The sequence below is a fragment of the Trichosurus vulpecula genome, chromosome 9 (genome assembly GCF_011100635.1).
Source record: "Trichosurus vulpecula isolate mTriVul1 chromosome 9, mTriVul1.pri, whole genome shotgun sequence".
Lineage (NCBI taxonomy): Eukaryota > Metazoa > Chordata > Mammalia > Diprotodontia > Phalangeridae > Trichosurus > Trichosurus vulpecula.
Genome location: NC_050581.1, coordinates 78,858,494 through 78,880,516, shown reverse-complemented (window position 1 = coordinate 78,880,516; position 22,023 = coordinate 78,858,494). Strand labels below are relative to the sequence as shown.

General features: G+C 41.5%; 1 protein-coding gene across 1 annotated transcript in view; it reads right to left on the bottom strand.

The window, feature by feature from the left end:
• Positions 1–9,895, bottom strand: part of GSG1L (GSG1 like) — a 344,786-nt gene extending 334,891 nt beyond the window's left edge. Inside the window, exon 1 of the mRNA XM_036739585.1 lies at positions 9,592–9,895. Coding sequence (XP_036595480.1) covers positions 9,592–9,895 — 304 coding nt within the window. The remainder of the gene's footprint in view (positions 1–9,591) is intronic.
• Positions 9,896–22,023: the final 12,128 nt, after the last annotated feature.

The window sequence follows — 22,023 nt, the reverse complement described above, 5'->3', positions numbered from 1 at the left end:
CCTCGAGGCCACATGTGGCCCTCTAGGTCCTCAAGTTCAGCGCTTTGACTGAATCCAAACTTCACAGAACAAATTCCCTTAATAAAAGGATTTGTTTTGTAAAACTTGGACTCTGTCAAAAGGCCACAGCCAAGGACCTAGAAGGTCACATGTGGTCTCCAGGCTGGAGGCTCCCCATCCCCGATATAGGGTGATATAGGGTATAGATTGGGATGTGGAAAGGGCCACAGGGAGGGAAAAACGGAAGGAGAGAGCACCAAGCACTACTCTACAAACTTCATTTACTATGAAACAAATAGGAACTCAGATACCGAGAGAAAAAACCTACTCATAGGTAAGTGAATCATTTACCTCACAAGAGTGGAGTGAAAACAGTAGTAAATATTACTTTTCCTATTTTACAGATAGAGAAACTAATTCATATAGAAGGGAAGATTGAACATCACTTTCCTCCCAAACCAGCTCCGTCCCCCGACTTTCCTACTTCTTTCAAAGACACTACCTTTTCCCAAACAAATTTGAGTTACTGAAGCTCCAAGCCACAAATGATCTTGAGCCAGCCCCAGCATTATCTATATTCAATCAGTCACCACATGCTGGTCAATCCTCCCTTGAAATGTCTCTCATCCATTCCTCTATTCCCACTGCCAACACACCAATCCAGACTCTTATCATCTTACTTGATGCCTACTAATTCAGGTCTCTCCCAACTATGAGAAGACTGTAACACTTCTGTGAATCAATGATCTCATTATGGTGGTTACTACCTTCATTGATGCCAATCACAGTCTATTCACACCTTCCTATGCATATCATAATTCAATTCAACAAACATTTATTAAGAGTCTACTATGCGCCAGGTACTAAACTAGGTGCTGGGGAGACAAAGACAAGGAAATAGACTTTGTCCTTAAGAAAGTTATATCCTCCAAAAATCCTCCCTAGAGGACCCATATACTTGCTGGAGGTCCTCCTCTAGAATCTTCTGCAGCTTTTGATATTTTCTGGGTGCTCATTCCTACTATAGGCCTGAGCCATCTCCTTTTCCTAATGCTTCCTTTAATGCCATTTTTGAAAACTAGGTATCATTGGTAATCTGTAGGAGTCCATTTATACCTGCCAAGCATCTCCCCACTGTCCTTCAGTCACTGAAATTTTGATTCTTCAGATATAATGGTGCTCTATTATTTGTAGCCATATAGCATCACCAAGGGAATACTGATGTTAAAAAGATGGGCTTTTATGTTAGGGGGCAGCTTGAGATTCCTGAAAGTATTACACAGTTTCCTAAATGCAATCCGGCCTACTCTTATCTTCATTCATTTGAAGGCCATCTTCAATGTCTAACCAAGATATATGTACTCATAGACTAAATCAATGGGCTGCCCATCCGACTATTTGTCATAATCTAGGAAACAGGTATTCTTCAACCACCTGACTTTTCCAACATGAGTTATTAGGCCCTTTGCTTTTGAATATTGGTGGATCTCATTGAGTATGCACTGGAATAGTCCAGGATTTAACAAAATTAACACAATATTATATACAAACACGGTCATCTGGAGAGCCTAGCCATCTATAGTGAATCTCTCTTCTATTTGGACTCTGTGCGGGACACTGTATGCCAGTGGTGGACAAATTTGGCAATCATACTGTTTTATACCTCCAATGACATTGAGAATCTGAACACCTGCAGCCAAATTAATATTCACAAACTTCGATTTCGTTGTGCTAAAAAAATCTACCATTGCTTCATATTATCTAGAACAGTAGTCCCAAAAAAAATTTAATCACATCCCTACTATCAGTAAAAAAAAATATATACATATATATATTTTGAGCATACACTCCCAATGTGTGCTTACTTATTTATAAAGAATTTCTAAATTAAATTAGCACCACTATACCAATAATCATATATATTAAAAATATACATAAAAATTAGAAAAATAAAGAACGGTGTTAAGATGAAATTTTTTATCATACAGTCAACAGAGTCACTGGAATTTAGTGAGTGACATGCCCCAGACCTTTAGAAAAATCAGTTTGGCAGCTATATAGGAGATGGTTTGGAGAAGGGAGAGACTTGAGATAGGGAGTCTATTTAGGAGGCTATCAGGAGAAAGGTGACATGGGCTTGAAGTAGGCTTGTGGCTGATATAAGTGGAAAGAAGGAGCCAGATGTAAGCAAAAGATTTGACAACTGATCAAGGGAGCATGAGAAGTCAAGAATGATAGTAAGTTTGTGAAGCTGGGTCACTGGAAGGATTATGGTACACTACATGCCCATTTGGAAGGATGGAGGAGGTTGTGAGGGGAAAGATAATGTAATGAGATCTGAAATGCAGTCACGACTCACTGGGTTCAACCCAAAATGAGAAGATGTGGGGTGATGGGGTGGGGGAGAGGGGGCAGAACTGCCCTGGAGAGAAGAGCTTGGCCTTTAGAGGGCATCATAACCAATAAATGTTTTGGGGGACAGGGATGGGTATAGTTGAGGATTTTCCTAATGGCACATGTACAGCTGCTACTATGAGTACCCGAGTAACAGTTGAGTTATATCTGCCCTTAGGTGTCTATGCTCAACTAAGAAGAGCATTGGGAGCTTAGACAGTGGATGAGGGAAGAAAGGTAAAGGAATGCTGGGAGATAAGTGTAGGTATGGCTGTGTTGGAGAAAAGTCTCAAAGTTTGGCTATCACTGGGAAAGTGGTATACAACCCATTTTCTTACCCTTTAATTGGTTAATCACATAATCTTTGAGGCCATGGCCCTCCTAAGATCAAGTCACAAACCCCTAGAGGGTCTTTGGACACTATTGACCTAAAAGATGATATCCAAACTTTCATGTTCTGGAATACTCCTTGATATTTAGTATGCCCCCTTACCCCACCACCATCATCACAACCACCACCACCACCACCACCTACTTATCCAAACTTCTCTCCTGCTACTGGGCCACACTGAATGGGTTGAAAATACTGGGGATGTTTAGTTAAGAGAAGCCAAAAAAAACTGAGGTGGGGGTGGGGGGACATGATAACTGTCTACAAGTATTTGAAGGTATTTCATTCCGAAGAGAGATTGAGAAAACAATCAGAAACAATGAGTGGAACTTTAGGCAAAGGGGCAGATTTAGACTGAAGCCAGTAAAAATGTCATTATAATTAGGGCTATCTGTGGAATGGGCTGCTTCAAGAGATAGTAGATTCCTTTTCCTTGATAATCTTGAAGCTGAAGCTGTACAACCACTTGTTGGATATGTTATAGTGGGAAATCTTTTCATGTATGGATTGGACTGGATGGTAGCTGAGGTCCCCTTCTAACTCTCACACTTGGTGGTTCCATGATTTGGGGAATGTCCCAGTTCCCTGAAGAGGCTACATTCATAAACAACCCCACATTTTTATTTACTTTCCCCCTGGCCACCTACCTCTCTAAATCCTGCTCACCTGGTTCAACACAAGGTCACTCATTCACTCAGTCATGAAGTATTTATTAAGCATCTACTCATGTAGCTGTCCTTTCCCTCAAAGTTCTTACACTCTTTAGGGGGAGCTAATGTATACACATACATACATATATATGTACATATATGAATATGTACATACAACTACCTTATATTTATTATGTACATATGTGTGTGTATGTACAGAATAAATCCGAGGTAATTCAGGAGGGAAGGCACACAAGCAGCTAGGCAGGGGTAGGGAACCTGTGGCTTCAAGGCCACATGTGGCCCTCTAGGTCCTCAAGTGCAGCCCTTTGACTGAATCAGAACTTCACAGAACAAATCCCCTTCATAAAAGAATTTGTTCTGTAAAATTTGGACTCAGTCCAAAGGCTGCACCTGTACAGCCTTACATAAGGCCACAGGTTCTGCACCCCTGACGCTAGGGGAACAGAAAGTGTTTCATATAGACAGTACATAATCTGAATCATAAAGAAAGTGAGAATTCCATGAGGGAGAGGTGAGAAGAGCAAATTCCAGGAACCAGGAATGGCCAGTACAAAAGCATAGGGACAAGAAATGGAATGCAATGTGGAAGGAACAGAGGACAGATGGGCTGGATTATAAAATGTGGGAAGAGAAGCAATTTCTGGTAAAGTTGGAAAGCTACACTGGGGCAAAGCTGCGGACTTTGAAAGACAAATATAGGAGATTTTACCCTAGGTGTAATAGGGGACTATTTGATTTTGTTGAGTAGGAGACTGACATGGTCAGTCTGAACTTTAGGTAAATCTCTTTGGCAGCTGTGTGTGACTGAAGTAGGGAAAGACTTGGGTCAGGGAGTCCAACAGTCCAGGTGAAGGGTGATGTTGGGCTGAACTAAGGTGGTGATTGTTTGAGTAGGCAGAAATGGTCAAATGAGAGAGGGGTTCTTGAAGGTAGAAACGGCAAGATTTGACAACAGATTGAATATAATACCAAGGTTACACACTTGGGAAACTGGAAGGAAGAGGAAAGTTTGGTTGAAGGATGAGTTGTTTTGGACAATGTTGAGTCTGAGATGCCTATTGGACATGCAATTTGAAATGTCCAATAGTTGATGATGTGGGACTAGAGCTTGGGAGAGAGATTAAGGCTGGATATATAGATCTGTGAGCTGCTGAGCTCACCAAGAGAGGATACACGGAGAAGGCCCAGGACAGACACACAGTACATCCCCAGGATGATGAGCCAGCAAAGGAGACTGAGGAGGACAGGTGAGACAGAACCAGGAAAGAATAGTTCTTCCTGAACCTCTCTAACACACATCGATTAAGAAGGACACAATATCCAGACCTCAGGAAGAGATAGACCTACTGTACTCTGATCTGGTCAGGCCAAATATTCAGTTCTGAACATGGTATTTTTAGGAAAGATAATTGCAAGCTGGAATGCAACTGGAAGAAAACTACCAAGATAACTCAGTAACTGGAGAATATTCGAAACAAGGATTAGTTGAATGTTTAGCCTGGAAAGGAGAGAAAGCTTGAAAGGATGTGATCACTGTCTTCAAGTACTTGAGAGATTGTCATGGGAAAGTTGGCCCCAACAGCAATATTAAAAGCAATGGATCCAAGAAGACAGATTTCAGACAATTATAAGGAAAAAGACCTTCCTAACAATTAAAGTTACTCCAAAGTGTAGCAGGCTGACCTTGAATACAGATCTTCAAACAGAGGCTGAATGATGACTTTTCAAGCATGTTATAGAAGGGCTTTTTGACCTCTGAGGTACCTTGTAGATCTAAGGTTCTGGGCTTCCCTCCATTTCTGCATTCCTATAATAGCATATGCATTGTCTATAACCCTACTTTTTGTGCTTAATAGTGCAATGTTTTGAATTGTCATGCATTTTTCACATGTGTATATATAATATAATATATATGTATGTATATAAATACACACACATATGTGTGTGTTTGTGTGTGAGTGTGTGTATCACCTTCCCAGCTAGATTACAAACTCTTGGAGGGAAGAAGCCACATTTTACATTTCCATTGTGTCACCTAAGAGTGAGCATCATGTACATAAACAGTAAGCCTTATTTTTCATAAAAGCAGATTTAGAATTAGAAGGCACCAAAAAGATCATTCTGTCATTTTACAAACATGAAAACTAGAGAAAGGTGATGTGCTCAAGGTCACAGAGGTTGAGAACAGGATTCAAATCCATGTCCTTGGTTTCCAGTCTGAGGCATTTTCTGCTAACCAGGGCTGCTTCGGAATAATGAATAAGTGTAAACTTGCTGGGAGGTGAGAAGAGGGGCAGTCACCAAACAAACCACTGGGGGAAATCAGAAGTAGAAGCCAGGCTTCCCTTTTCCCAAATGCAGTGTACTGATTCTCAGCAGGCAGAATCTGGACTGAACACTGGGCTGGTTTTTTTGTGCAGAGGACATGATTCCTCTTCTGTATATTGAGGGAGAATGATGTTCCTTCTCAGAGGAGAGAGAAAAGATTCCTTTGTGCTAGCGTTGGTGAAAGTGTATCTGTTTTGGGGAAGTACTATAGTTTTCTTTGTAAGCACTGTGGGCTATTAGTGTGGGAAAAGGGGGCTTGTTAGGTTTCACTGTGACTGACCATGACGGAGAGAGGTTTTTACAGGCCCAGAGTTTCTGGTTGGGGATTTGAAGAAGGAATGTTTGCAGCATGCTCTGCCCGGAGAGGAATAGGTTAGGATCTGTGCTGGTACGGTTCATAGAAAACCGTAAGGAAAAGGAGTAAATGAAAAAGAAATGTTTCCTTCCCTTTTACAGCAGACAGAGAGGGTTATCCTTAATTCTCTTCCTACGAGGGCCAGATGTCAATTTAGGAGGCAGTTGTTTTTCTTATGGGTCAGAAAACACAGAAGAAAGGTGAACATGGATCAAAAAACTTTGTTTTTAATTGCGGTGCAGTGAGACTGCCAGTATTTGGCCTCATTCATGAACAGTACCTGGAGGAATGAGTGACAGGCTGATCACTACCTTCCAAACCCCAAGAAGGAAAATTGCAATTTTCCTGAGGTAAGTTTTTCATATACTGATGACTAAGAGAAAAAAGAAAGAATTTGGGGCTTATCTGATTTATCCAAATAGTCATTCATCCAGATTTGTATCAATAGCTTACCACCACAGTGGTAAATTAGCATGGGCAATGAAAAAGGATGTATATTGATATAACCCTAAATCAAGGTTATAAGTGCTCATGTCAAGAGAGAGATTGCCATAGAACTAAAAAACTAAAAAAAAGAAAAAACAACAGTATTTATGCACAATAGGGATTACCCTAAGGGGTGCTTAATCTTTTTTTGTTTCCTGGACCTGGCCTATGGATTACAAAGGAAATGAATTATACTAAAATATAGTTATCAAAATACCTTTTTTAAAAAAAACAGTTCACAGCCCCCCCCCTAAAATCTAGGCCTTAAACAGTCTATTTGTTGTATATTTTGTACAAATGTAAATCATCAGCTGTAGAGCTAGAAGGGCCCTTAGATGGTATCTAGTTCAATCTCCTTATTATATACAGATAAGGAAATTTTGGCCTAGAGGTTAAACGATTTGTCCAAGGTTACGCTGATGTGTAGGAAGAGGGATAGCTGTGATTCCAATGCAGGTTTTCTGACTCCAAATCTAGGACTTTCTTCATTATACAACACTACATTTAAAGTCATCTCTGTTTTAGTTCCCCCAAACAGTCCTTTCCTCATATACCACCGTACAGTGATGTACTTCCCTCACCTTACCCTAACCCATCACCCCACTTGTACAACCAGGGCCAAACTATGTTTTAACCCAGGTTTACTGAAGGTGAAATTAGTATAAAATAGAAGAATTCCTGAGGATTGAACCAGAGACCCCAAAATAATAAAAATCTCCCTTCCCTTCTGAAGCAACAGCTGGAAAGTCTCAGTTGAGAAAACTACATGGAGAGTAGTCGTTGTAGCCTGATTCTAGCTGTCAGAGAGGTCCTTGGCAGGGAGTAGGGTCATTTAAGTGCATATTTTAGAAGGACTGTGATATTTTTCTGGAGAAGAGGATTTGATGGCAATTTATGTGTTTTATTCAAGAGCTCAGAAATGCTTTCTTTAAGGGGAAGAATGGCTTATGGGCCAGAAGGGCTATGATTTTTCAAGTGTCAAGGTATTATGAAAATTTCTGTGTGGGTGATTAGGGCTGTGGCTTGTGTGCTTATGAAAAGCAATTAACTAGTTTTGTGGTGGTATAGTGGAATGAGTTGTGGACTGGAAATCACTACATTAAGAGATTTAGTCTGGAAGAGGTCTTAGAGGTCCGAGTTCAAATCCAGTTCATCTGAATCCAAATCTAGTGCTCTTTTTTTGTGCTTCATGATGTCTCAAGAGACCTGGATTCTAACACCAACTCTGTAGTTTATTTGTATGACTTTGGGCAGAGTGGCTTCCCCTCCCTGGCTCTGTAAGATTACAGCTTTGGACTAAAGTGTGCTTCCAGAATTTAAGTCTAGAATAGAATCAAAATGTATAAAAGTCCCATGAGTACTTTCAGAAGTTGGAGATCAAATCAATCCTGATCGATAACTAAAAGCATATGTCTGGCAAATATACAGTATAGAAAGAATCAGCATGTTTATAAGTAACAGAAAGTACAATTCAGACAACTTACATTTAGTATCAAAAATAACAAGTTAGACTAGGCAGCCTTCAAAGGAGAAAAAAAAAGAGTCTGATCCTGTCCCAAGTACAAGCTATCAGGTAACTCCTGGGCTGAAGTACTTGAAACCTTCACCCTGCCGGTTAAACTAGCTCCTCCAGCAGTATTTTTCTCTCCCCCAAAAGAAGGTTCATACCAATGCAACCAGACTGGTCGGCATATCAAAGACTGAGGATAGATGTTCACTTCTACCACCGCTTGAATATACAGGCATATTCATAAGGCCCTGCAGAACTAAGCTCCTATTGAATGAATTTTAAGCTTCTGAAAAGGGGGAGAGGCTGTCAATTCATTCAGCAAGCATCACTCCCTCTGAACATCAATCAGGGGCTGGCATTACAACCCAGCATTAACCAGTAAAAAGCTCTCAAGGTACACAGGCCTCGATTTATAGATGCCTGCTGCCTTCCCAAGGGCCTTTGCCAGAGGCCATCTCTCACCCAGACACTTCTAGCTTTTGCTAGAGCCTTGTTCTTCAGCTTTGTAGCACTCTTACTTCTCTTTGTGGCCAGGAGAAGAGCACTCAAAGATGTAGAAGGAGAGGAGCCAACCCCAATAAGCTTACTGGGTCTGTGCCCATATTTTACTTCCTGAAAAGTGCATTTTTTTAATCAATAAGAATTTTGTTTTGAATAGTTTTTATCTGTTTCTGCTGCAACTACTTTTCCATACATTTTTAATGTGAATTTTGTTTTTACTATTCTTTGATTTGATAAATATCCTACTTCCTCAAGGCTCCAGCTATCTTCGGGAGGGATCTCTGCACCCCACCTGCCCCCAAATACACACATACACACATGTAGCTTGTTTCAGTGGGGCTTTACTGAACGTTCCCAGTTCAGACTGGTGCCAAGACTCCACTATACACTGTACTCATAACCTAAAACTATCTATCAGTCAGGGAAGGACCCAAATTGCCAGTCTCACTCTGAGACTGCTAAAACTGAACCCTTTGGCCTCCTTTTTGGGGGAAGGGGAAGTGTAGGGGCTCCCAGGAGCAGCCCTGGCATATGAGGGTCAGCTTGGATGCTCTTTTTCTAGTGTCCCCTTGGAAGGGGCGCACAGCTTGCAGAGGGCAGGTCAAGGAGCCCAGAAAAGGCAAGCAAGAACAGGTTGCTCTCCGGGTCGGCGCGCGCCCAGCCTTCTACACCGTGGCACTGGGGAGCTTTCAAACCCGTGGAATGCTCTTACCAGTGGAACGTTCCCAAAGGCTGAACATTCTAACCCGTGGAACATGGAACGTTCCGGGGAACCTTGGGATCGTTCGTTCTAAATGGTCTCACGGGCGCCGCACGGGGCTCCTGGGAGGAAAGGAGCACCTCGCGCTCTGGTCAGTGAGGCCAAACCTTCACGGTCATCTCCATCCACGGCCACCGGAGGCCGGGGAGCGGGGAGAGGGAGGAACAGAACGAGGAGCCCGCTGCCACTTACCAAGTCCACTGAGGTTTTCCTCACAGGAGTACCAGATGCCGGTGTGGAAATACCTGAAGAGGAAGCGGTCGTCTCCGGTCTCCCAGCTGTAGTGCACCCCGTGGGAGCCCGCCGTGTCGTTGGCCGTGCTGTTGCCGCTGTAGTTGAGGCAGTTGGTCTTCTTGTCTCGGCCACAGTTGGGCTTGGGCACCCGCTGGGTCCCCTGGCACCAGTGCGTGGTGAGGAAGGCGGTGGTGGAGAAGAGAAGAGCCAGCAGGTTCAGACACACGGCCAGCAGGGCTCGGCACCGGCGGCTCGTCTTCATGCCTCTCCGCCCTCCTCGCGGGGAAAAGGAGCAAGCGAGCCCGAAGGAAGCCGGGGCTGGGGGCGAGCGAGCTGGTGGGTGCGGGTGGGCGGGCGGCTGTGGGCGAGGAGAAGTTCTCGGAGCCTCGTCACGCGCCCTTCAGCAGCCAGTTTCCCCTCGGCGGAAACTCTCCGTCTCTTCCAATCTGTTGCTGGAGCGGCTCTGCAAATACTGCAGCCGGGTCCCCATCTTCCTCTCAACTTGGGGCGCTCGCAAGGCGGCGGCGAGAGGGGCGCGAGGGAGCCAGTCTCCAAAAGGGGCTTCCTTCCAACCCGCTGGGACGTGCGGGGCCGGAGTGGAGCCTCCGCGGAGGAGGTGCGAGAGGAGGAGGAGGAGGAGGAGGAGGAGGAGGAGGAGGAAGAGGAGGAGGGGATCAGAGGAGCTCTGGCTGTCTGGCCGCGAGCATGGAGAGGGAGCGAGTGAAGGAGCGAAGGAGCGAACGAACATCTGCTAGCTGGAGGCACATGCCAGAGAAGGGGATGCGCTGCCGCCTCCTGCTCCGTGGGGAGACACCTGCAGGCTGCGGGACGACATTGTACTCCAGCTTGGAGATGGGATGGATTAATCAAGAGAAACGAGGCTGGAGTCGAGGCAGCTGGGGTAACCACGGCCCCCGCCCTCCTCTCCCCTCCCCCGCTCGCCCTCGCCCTCCTCTCCTCCGTTTCGCCCCTGAATTTCCCTCTATACACAAGGCGCTAAATCACGCTGACAGTCTGGGAAGCGCAAGCCCGGGAGGGCTACTAGGTCTCATTTGATTTTCAAAAACAGTAATTATGTCGGCCTGGGAAGCTCAGCTGCCCAACCTGCGGCACCGCAGTTTTCAGCCTCAGCACCCTCTTCACATACCCTCTTGACGTTCACCTGCCTCCTGCCCTGATCCTGAGGGGAAAGATCGATTTGATGATTCTGAAGCTTTCGTTCTCTCTGTACTAGGGCCTGGTTTAAAACAAACCATCACAAAATGTCAAGATCAAAAAAAGTTCGAAGATAGTTGAGAAAGACGTTGCACATTTATACACAAACGCACCTTGTCTGTGTTAAGCAGACAGAAGCAAGTCGAGCCTTGCTAATTTGCCTTTGATTCTAGTCCCTGTCTAGGTCTCCATCACCGAGGCCTTTAATTAACCACATTTACTCCATCCCCGATTCTAGATGGTGCAAGCTGGAAGGGACCTTGGAGATCATTCTAATTCAACCCACTCATTTTATAGATGAGGGAAATGAAAGCCCAGAGATGAGAAGCAACAAGGTCACATGTGGAGCTAATAAACGGCAGAGTCAGGTATTCTGACTAAATTCTATTCTCTCTGAAATGCCACAAACCTTTTCCACAGTCCTTGCTGCCCTTTCCACGGTCTTTCCTAAGCACCTTGTAAGATTCCTGACATTTTGAAAGTCATAGAGGGTTCACTGAGCAGCAGCATGGGAGATAGTGGATAGAAAGCCATTTTTGGAATCAGGAAGGATCTGGGTTCAAATCCATCTTCTAAAACATATTAGCTGTGTGACTCTTGGAAAGTCAGAACCAAGAAATTGTCTGCCTCTAATTTGCGGGTCTCCATTGGCAGGGGGGAGTGTTCTCAAATAAAAGTTTCCCAACACCAATGAAATCACAAGTCTGAATAAAATTAGAAGGTATCCAGGAAGCTGCATAAAGATATATTGTGCTTAAGACTGGAGGCTGGTCTTTTCATTTCTAGCCCACAACTTGGATAAGTAACTTCATTAGCCTCTGACACAGTTCAACCATTTATAAAATCAAGAAAACATTTTACTAATGGACTTATGTAAGAGTTCAAGAGAATGCTAATTAAGTTTAATCCGGCCTCTTCCATGGCAGAAAAGTATCAAAGAGGTATGAAAAATTGCCACAACTTTTTTCTAGGCTGCTTTTAACTTGGAGGTATTTCATCAGGTTGACTTGCCTTTCTTTTTTCTTTTTATCCAAACCTGATTTCATTGGCATAGGAAACTTTCAGTGTAGAAACTCTCTCCACTAATACAGATAAGCAACTCATCTTGAATTTAACAATCTTAGTGAACTGCCTGGGGCAATGAACATTTAAGTGATTTACCCAGAATCCCAGGGTCCATGACAGTATATATGTCAAAGTCAGAATTCAAACTCAGGTCTTTTTAACTCTCATGCCTCCTCTCTAAGCACTACAACTAACCTACATTACTCTTCATTATTATATTCAACCTAGGCAAAGCTCCTTCCATGTAGCTGATTGTCTTACTCCTCTCTGCCATCTCATTTATCAATCAATAAACATTTATTAAGCACCTACTATATACTAGACACTGTGCTAAGTGCTGAGGATACAAAAAGAGGCCAAAGACAGTTCCTGCCTTTGAGGAGCTTACAATCTAATGGGAGAGACAATATGCAAACAAATATTTATAAAGCAAGCTATATACAGTATAACTAGGAAATAATTAATGGAAGAATTAAGAGATGTTGGAGAAGGTTTCCAGTAAAACAGGGGATTTTAGTTGGGACCTAAAGAAAGATAGGGAGGTCAGTAGTTGGAGAGGAGGGAGAACATTCCAGGCACAGGAAACAGCCAAAGAAAATGGTCAGTGCCAAGAGATGGTGTGTCTTGTTCATAGAACAGCCAGGAGGCCAGTGTCATTGGATCAAAGAGTATGTGGCAGGGAGGAAGGTGTAAGGAGACTGGAAAAGTAGGAGGGGGTTATAAAAGGAGTCAAATTAGAAACAAAATGTTTTGTATTTTGTCTTGGAGGCAATAGGAAGCCACTGGGGTTCATTGAGTAGGGAGGAGTAACATGATCAGACCTGTACTTTAGGAAAATCATTTTTGTGGCTGAATGGAGAATGGACTGGACTAGGGAGAGAGTCGAAGCAGGCCAACCCACCAGCAATAATCCAGGCATGAGGTGATGAGGGCCTGCACTAGATCTTTTCATTCATTCACCAAATATTTAATGCCTGCTATGTTCAGAAAGATTAAAAATCATGCAATCCCTACCCTCAAGTAGTTTACAGTTTAATCTTAAACCTACCACGTACACAAATAAAGATGACACGAGGCTGAATACTATTTGAAGCAAATTACTCATGAGGAGGGGAGTGGGAAGGGGGGAGGGAGGGAAGATTTCATGGAAGAGGTAGCACCTGAGTTGAGCTTTGAAGGAAAAGAGAAAAAAAAAGAGGAGGGTTTCAATAGATGGTGATGATGACAGAGTGCATTCCAGACACTGACTGCACTGGCTGGGGAGATATAGATGGCCTGAATATATGTAGAGAGGCAGGAGAATAGAAGATAGCATTGAAAAAATTGCCCCAGTTTAGCTGGAACATAGAGTGTATAACAAGGAGTAGAGTGAAATAAGATGGGAAAGGTAGATCTGAGCCAGATTTAAACGTCAAGCTAAGAATTTTATATTTTAACCAATAAGCAATATTAGAGCCACTGGAGGTTTTTTAGAAGAAGAATCGTATGCTCAGATCTGTATATTAGAAACACTTTGACAGTTCTTGCCGTTCAGTTGTATCTAACTCTTTGTGACCCCATTCGGGGTTTTCTTGGCAAAGATACAGGAGCAGTTTGCCATTTCCTTCTCCAGCTCATTTTACAGATGAGGAAACTGAGGCAAACAGGGTTGAATGACTTACCCCAGGTCACACAGCTAACACGTGTCTGAGGGCAGATTTGAACTCAGAAAGAGGAGTCTTCTTGACTTCGGACCCAGTGCTCAGTGCCCTATGGCACCACCTAGCTGCCCTTTGACAGCTCTATAAAGTATGAACCTGATAGCAAAGAGACTGGAAACAGGAAATGAGAATTGATAAGGGTCTATACCAGTGTAGCCTTACAGTAAGCAGAGAGGAAGGGACAGATACAAGAGGGCTTGCTAACTGATTGGATGTAATCAAGGAGAGTCAAAGACAATTCTGAGGTTTCACGTTTGGGCAATCTGTATTGCAGAATCACTACCTAATGTTTTGTAAATCTTAAAATCTAGCTTTAATGTGAGTTATTATGAAACTGGGAACAAAGGCAGATTTAAGTCGGGGAGGGGAAGGGCTAATACTGAGAAGTGACAGGATTCATCTACCACGGTTTTAGGCTTACATCCTTAGAGAGAACAGGAACCTTAGAGTTCCTAGTCCAGTACCCTTACTTTACAGATATGGAAGCTGAGGCTCAGAAAAGTTAAGTAACTTGCCTAACATCAGACAGGTAGTAAATTGTAGAACCAGTAACTCAACTTAGGTTCTCTCTATCAGACTATTTATATAAGTAGCATAAATTATTTTTAGTCACAGTGCTAATCTTTGGTGTATTATACTGTTACATGCTATCAGTACACATAGATACATCCTATTTTAAGAACCAGACTTATAAAACAAACAAATTAGAGGGTATTAACAGTTCAAAGGGATTCTTCATGTTAAATCTAGCAATGAGTCCTTTCACAACTAGTATACTTTCTAATATGCCTAAAATGTGATTCACTCTACCACAAAAAATACAATTTACACATAACAATTTTGCTTATTTGGTAAAATAGCTATCTGCCCATCCACGTCCCTGTCTTCTATTTTAAAGAGGCCATGTTAATTAAGCTTGTTCTGTATAGTGCCTAGCACAAATACCGTGGACATAAATGCTATCTGCTAATTATTCTTTCTTGATGATTTTTATTTCTAAATTCATTTGAATTTGGTCTGAGTCAAGAAGTGCTTTGAACTAAGGCTACCAACTTGGGGAGTAGCACAGTTTCTAAAATTCAAGGTTAATATGCAATGTATTTTCATCTAGTTAATAATATGGATGCCCCTATTGCCAAATCCTTTCATTTTGCTTCGGCAGATCCAGTTTGAGCCTGGGGGTAGGAGAGAGTGCTCTATTGCAAGGAATAACACTGGCAGGGATCCATACTGTGTATATTGCATAATTTAGACCAATACCCCTAGGTCACTGGTTTTCCAGTTTTTAGTAGTTGTGGAACCCTTCTAAATTTTTAAGCCTCTGCAGCTCTAATGTAGTGCTGTGGTGGAGCCTGGAGTTAATTTAAAAAAACACACACAAGTTAATATGCCCTCCATGACCATTGTTTCTTGCAGGGAACCCCCAGAGTGGCATCTTGTAGAATCCTGGGATTCTCGGTGATAACACAATTTATAAACTACTAGACCTCAGCACTTTCAAGGGTATAGTCATGCAATCTGAGAGTCAATTCAGTTCAATTTATAAAGCTTTTATTAAGCACTTACTATGTATGAGGGGCACTGCACTAGGCCCTGGAGTTTAAAAAAATAAACAAATAAACAATCCGTACATTCCTTTCATTCTCCTGGGGGTATGTAATATGTATTATAGTAAGCAAATATAACATATGAACATAATAATTTCAAGAAGGGGAAAATACCAAAGGGGTGAGGGTCAGGAAAGGCTTGGGTAGCAGGTGGCATCCTTGAGGTATGTGCTTTGAAGGAAGGTAGGCAGATGTAAAAAGATAGTACATTTTAGACATAGGAGACACTCTTTGCAATGGTACAGAGGCAACAGGGGGAGTGGTGTGTATTGGCAAGCAGCTGGCAGACTAGTTTCATTAGAATGGAAAGTATAGGAAGGACAATAAAATGAAACAAGATTGGCAAGGTTGGTGGGATCCAGATTATAAAGCGATTTAAATGCCAGGCTGGGGACTTTAGATTTTATCAGGGAGGATATATGGAACCAATTGAAGATAAAGATTTTTGAGTAGGGGGTTAACATGGTCACATCTGTGTTTTAGGGATATTAATTTGACAGCTTTTTGGAGGCCAGATTGAAGGAGAGAATGAATGAAGAAGAGGCAAGGAAAACAATTAGGAAGCTTTTAGAATAGTCTAGGGCAGAGGCAATGAGAGGCTGAACTACAGTAAAGGCTATATAAGTGAAAAAGACATGCAGGAGTTGTTCTGAGGTTACGATAGACAAGACTTGGCAGATGACTGTGTATGGGATTGGAAGTAGGGACAACAGAAATGACAAAGGTGTGAACCTAGGTGACTGGAAGGATAGTGGCACCAAGAGAAATGAAGAAGTTTGGAGGAGAGATAGGTTTGGAAGGAAATACAACTACTTCTATTTAAAGTTTATGAAATTTGAGGTACCTATGATAAACCAATGTCCCTTGGAATAGTACTGTGCCATAATATGGATGCAGTTAAATCACCTTATAGTCAGAGGCTTCCACTAGGCGCTGGCACCGGGGTCTTCTTCATGTGAGTGTTACCACTGGTTCTTGTTCCCCTGAAGAAAGTAATGCCTGTTTCACAGCATTCCATTCTAAATGGCATCTTACCTTCTACCCACACACCTTTGCACAAGGGTTCCATATCTAGAATGTTCTCCCTCCCAACCTTATCAAGTTGCTTCCTTCCTTTTGAAGCACAGTTCAGATGGCACCTTAAATCAAAATGTCAGTTTGTAAACAGTGTCATCCAGAATCCTAAGGCGAAGGGGATGTTCTAATGATGATGCTTGGATCAGATTGTGGCAACATTCCCAGGCATACTTGGCCCACACTCTACACTCACCTATGCTCATAGATTCTGCTCAATGTTACAGACTCCGAGTGAGGAAAGCTCAGCCCAAACCTCAACAATCTCTTTACAATGTTCCCCAACAAATGCATGATGACAGTCTCAGTTTGAAGGCCTCCAGTAATGATGAAGCCATACCTCACGTTGTAGTCCATTCCACATTTGAATAGAGCTTATTATTCATAATAATCCTCTTGTTGTTTTTAAGTCATTTCTGACTCTTCGTGACCCCATTTGGGGTTTTCTTGGCAAAGATGCTGGAGTGGTTTGCCATTTCCTTCTCCAGCTCATTTTACAGATGAGGAAATTGAAGCAAACAGGGTTAAATTACTTTCCCAGGGTCACACAGCTGGCAGAATTGAACTTGGGTCTTCCTGACTCCAAGTCCAGCACTCTGTGCACTAAGGCACCCCATAGATGCCCTCTTAATAATAATAGTTGATGTTTTAAAGTATTTTAAGGTTTACAAAGGGCTTTAATGCAGTGTCTTACTTTATCTTCTCCATAATGCTGTGCAATATAACTCAGGGGTATAATTATTAAACCCTCTTCCTCCAGTTTTACAGCTGTAGAAACTGAGACACATAGAAGTTTAATGACTTGTCTGTGGCTGTTACACAACCAATAAGTGTTGGAAGGCAGGATTCAAACCCGGGCTGGTCTCACCTGCATCCAGGCCCAGTAGTCCTTCCATTACACTGCCTCTCAAAGAAGTTTTTCATTGCATCAAGTGGCAATTTGCAAGTCTGATCTCAAGAGTCAAGGTTTGCCAATAACTTATCATTATCTCCAGATCCTTTCTTTTGAGGAATTAAAAAGCATACCTTGCCAGGGAAGTTTCTTTTCTTTTCCTTCTTTTTTTTGCAAAGAGGAAACAAAACTCTATTTTCAAATGGCATAATAATGTACTTAGAGAACCCTCCAAAAGTCAGCAAAAATCCTAGGATTATTATTAGATAGAGCAAAGCAATGGGACATAATATTAATCCACAAATATTATTAGCATTTCTACATAGGAGATGAAGAAACAACAATAAAAGAAACTATTAAAAGCTAAAAAAAATAAGCCCAGTATTTAGGAGTTAACTTAACAAGACGCTAAAAAGATATATATATATATATAAAAAAGTGCAAAACACTATAGATTTTAAAATGACAGTTAAATAATTGAAGATATATTCACTGCTAATGGTTAGGGTATGTCAATATAATAAAAAGTCAAAACTAATTAAATTAACTTAGAGATATATTGCTATACCTTGCCTGGATAGTTTCACAAAATCGTTTTACCCAATCCTGGAAAGGCTTAAAGTCTAGTGACAAACTGGATTTCTGTCATCTCAGGAGCAGCCCAAATACAGAGAGCCTTATTATCTATATGGTCGCAGGGGATACATTTTTCAACCACAGCAATTTTCCAAGACCATTCACCAAGTTAATTACAGAGGAGGTACAATATGCATTGGTGGGAAGGGTATCCACCTAGTGAAATTACAAATCTTTGAAGGTCTGTAGTAGGTTTTGCCTTCTGCCTAACTCTAAAACCAACTCTTTATAAGGTCACCAACCTACTTCTAGGTTCCTAAAGTCACTTGCTTGTGCTGTTGTCCAAAACCTCTAAAATGGACATTTTAAAAGTGGGAACCACTGATGGAGTAATAAAAATAGCTTGCATTAAAGAAATTCAGATTGTTGAGGTTTTAAACTCATCTCCAAGGTGACTTGAATAAATATCAATGTTATTTCTTCTATTTTAGGTTCAACTTAAGGCTTTGAGGTGAAAAGCCAACCTAAATGTACAATTTACAGGTCTATTATTAAGGACCAAGCATTTCTCTGGGGCTCTTAATGCTATTTGCAATCACAATAACCCTGGGAGGTCACTTCTCCCAAGGAGAAACTAACTTCATTAGGAAGTGATCAGCTCCTTGCTACTTTCCTTCAAACAGTCTTAATGGCAATGCCGTAATGTCTGCCTTAGCTTCAAATGTGGGACGAAGAACATTTATTTGACCTTTTACCACTGATTCATTTTTAGATGGTTTAGAAAGAAAGCCCATTGTATCACTTTATCAAATATTAGCCTAAGCTATGGCTATATTTTTCCTATGTGACAATAAGTAGCTTAGTATAGCCTTACTATAGGCCTACAGGGTGAAAAAAATTAGCCAAATACTTTTTTTTAAAATGAGAGGCAGAATTCAGTGAAAGTATTTACTTAAAATTGTTACTCTGACCCACAGCACTGTTATTCCAAAATCAACTGTACCATCTTATAGCAAAAAGTATAGTAGGGTGATGGAGTATTATAATATTTTAAAATAATCATGCCAACAGTTTCTATACTCATCTTTATTCATATCACAATATGTCTCATAAGCCTGGGAAAGAAATTTCAAATTTTAACTTTGGAAAGATGGGAAACTTCTATCTAGTTATTCCCTTTTCAGACAATAGAAATGAAAAAAAAAAAACAAAAAACAAAAGCCTAAGATCACATCTCTAAGTTTGCAAAGTATAACTTTTTAAAACATTCTTCAAGTACTAAGAAGTGGCAATGATGACCCTTCTAGACAAGCATAGTTCCCAGGGATTATCCCTTGCTCATTCATTCAAGTTTTTATGAAGCTCCTACTATACGCAAAACATTCATAGTATTAGGCCTAGAGAGAATTTTTTTAAAAAAGTCAAACAGAATTCCCGTCCTTTAAGAGGTTAGTGGAGGAGACACATGAAACATTTAAATAACAATGACCAACAATAAATTATTAAATGATAAAGAGTGCTATAAATAATATATTTTATAGAAATTTTTTTAAAGCTGGAGTGGTCTGGAGCTTTTCCAAAATGAGAAAGCAGAAACTGAGCTGGACGTTGAATGATGGGTAGACTTTAGATTGGTAGAAGGGCGAGGAAAATTCATTCCAGGCAGGGAAAACAGTATTAAGCAAGGCTTGTAGTTAGTTGTGAGCATGGTGTTTTCAGGAGACAAGAGAAGGTTTATGTTGGGGAGTAGCGAGAAATAAAGCTGGATAGGTAAAATGAGAGTATATAATGGAAGACTACAAATGCCTTGTACTAAGTGGCACTTGATTTTGTTGTTCAGTACTTTCAGACTCTTCGTGACTCTATTTGGGGTTTTCTTGGCATTTCCTTCTCTGGCTCATTTTACAGATGAGGAAACTGAGGCAAACAGGGTTAAGTGACTTGCCCAGGGTCACACAGCTAGTAAGTATCTGAGACCAGATTTGAACTCAGGAAGCTGAATCTTCCTGACTCCAGGCTCAGCTGTCTATCCGCTGCACCACATAGCTACCCTGAGCACTTATAATGTTGGTTAAATTTAATAGTTACCAAATTCAGTAGTTCAGACTCTTTTGGAGTTAATGGTGTTTGCGATCAGGATAGTGACACAATAATAACAGTGGTAATTTATGAAAATTAGTCTAGCTGTGGTAAATGGGATAGACGATAGTGGGAAAGCACTGGAGGTAAGGAGATCAAATAGGAGACTATTAAAATGGCTCCAGTATAAGGTGATGAATGCCTAGAATAGTGTGGTAGCCATGAGAATGGGAGAGAAAAGCACAAATGGGATGGAAAAAAAGAAATCACGAGGCTTGACCATTAATAATATAGGATATGTGGCCCAATGGATAGGGTGCCAGGCATGGAGTCAGGAAAACCTGAGTTCAAATCTGGCCTTAGACACTTACTAGCTGTATGACTCTGGGCAAGTCACTTAACCCGGTTTGCCTCAGTTTCTTCATCTGTAAAATGAGCTGGAGAAGAAAATGGCAAAGTACTCCAGTATCATTGCCAAGAAAACTCCCAATGGGATCACAAAGAGTTGGACACGACTGACATGACTAAACAATGAGAGAAAAAAGAAGAGTTAAAGTTAAGTGAGATTTCATGCCTGACTGAGAAAATGGTGGTGCCATTGACAGAAATAGCAAAGTAGGAAGGAAAAAGCTATTTGCTTTTGGGGGGAACCAGGAGCAGCAGGAGAAGATGATTAACTTAATTTTGTGTACATTGAGATTATTTCAGGCTATCTAAATGTCCTAACAACCTTCGGCGGTTCCTTATCACCTTTAGAATAAAATCCAAATTACTTGTTTGTCCTGGCACTCAAGGTTCTCCACAATATAGCTTCATTTCCAATTCTATCTGATACTTTTCCCCCTGGAGTACTGGGTACTCAAGACAAACTGGTTTACATGACATCCTAAAAGTATGTCCCAAACATTCTGTCACCTACTTGTACCTTTCTTTGTGATTTTTTTTCTCCTAATCCTGTAACACCCACACCTACCATCTTCATCTATTCATCTGTTGGTAGCCTATTCATCCTTCAGGAGCTAGTTCAAGTCTATTACTTCCATGGAGACTTCCCTGATGCCCCCAGATGGAAGTAATCCCTCTCTCATCCAGACTAAGTTTAAAACCCATTGTCCTCCTCTCATGCACTTATCACATTCTAATTTTTATTATATTTATTTAGAGAGGCGGTGTTGCATAATGCATTATGCAGCTCCCCTAGTGCTTGGCACACAGTAGGTGCTATTTTTAAAGAGGTCTCAAAGATACTTATAGACATGGGATTGAAGCTCAAGTGAGATTTTGATACTGATGTAGGAAATTCAAGGATTTTCAACAGAGAAGGGATCATTTTATAAAGGAAAATTGCTCATACAAACCTTAGCCCCTTTCTTCAAGCCCCTTCTGTCACTGAGGCAATAGGAAGCCACTGACAGTTTTGAGCAGAAGAGAGATACAAAACCTATGGCTTAGAAAGATTATCTTGGCTGTTGTGAGAAAGATACATTAAAGAGGGGATAGATTGAAGCAAAGAGACTGTCTAAACTAGGGCATTAATGGTGGAAGAGCAAGAAGGGGACATTTAAGAGATGTCAGAGGTATAGTGGGTAGCATTGGTCCATTAATTGGCTGTGGAGTGTAAGGGATAGAGAAGAGTCAAAGACGACTCTGAAGTTTTAAAGGGAGGTGATCTGGAAGATGGTAATGTCTTCCGCTCTATTAGAGAACTTTGGAAGAGGAGCACATGTAAGAAGAAAGGCAACTTCGGTCTTAAACACACCGAATTTGAGATACTAGTGGGATATTCAAGTGAAGATGATGAATAACAGGTAGTTGGAAAGCTAGGACCAAATTCCTGGAGGAGATTAGGGTTGGATATATAGATTTGGGAGTCATCTACTGAGTGGTTATAATTATCTTCGTAGAGTTGATAATTGGACCCACAGAAGAAGATGAGATCATCAAGGCAGAGAGCATAGAGATAAGAGAAAAGGGCCTGCTACTGTCCTTGGGAACTGACTTTGGGGGGTGGGAAATGATTGCTGACCCACCAAAGGAGACCAAGGAAGGACCAGTGTCATAGAAGCTAAGAATAAGTAGTGCATCTGCGAGGTTGGGATGGTCGGTAATGTCGAAAGCTACTTAAAGGTTGAGGAAGATAAGCATTGATATAAGCCAGACAATTAAGCAACTGAGACATCAC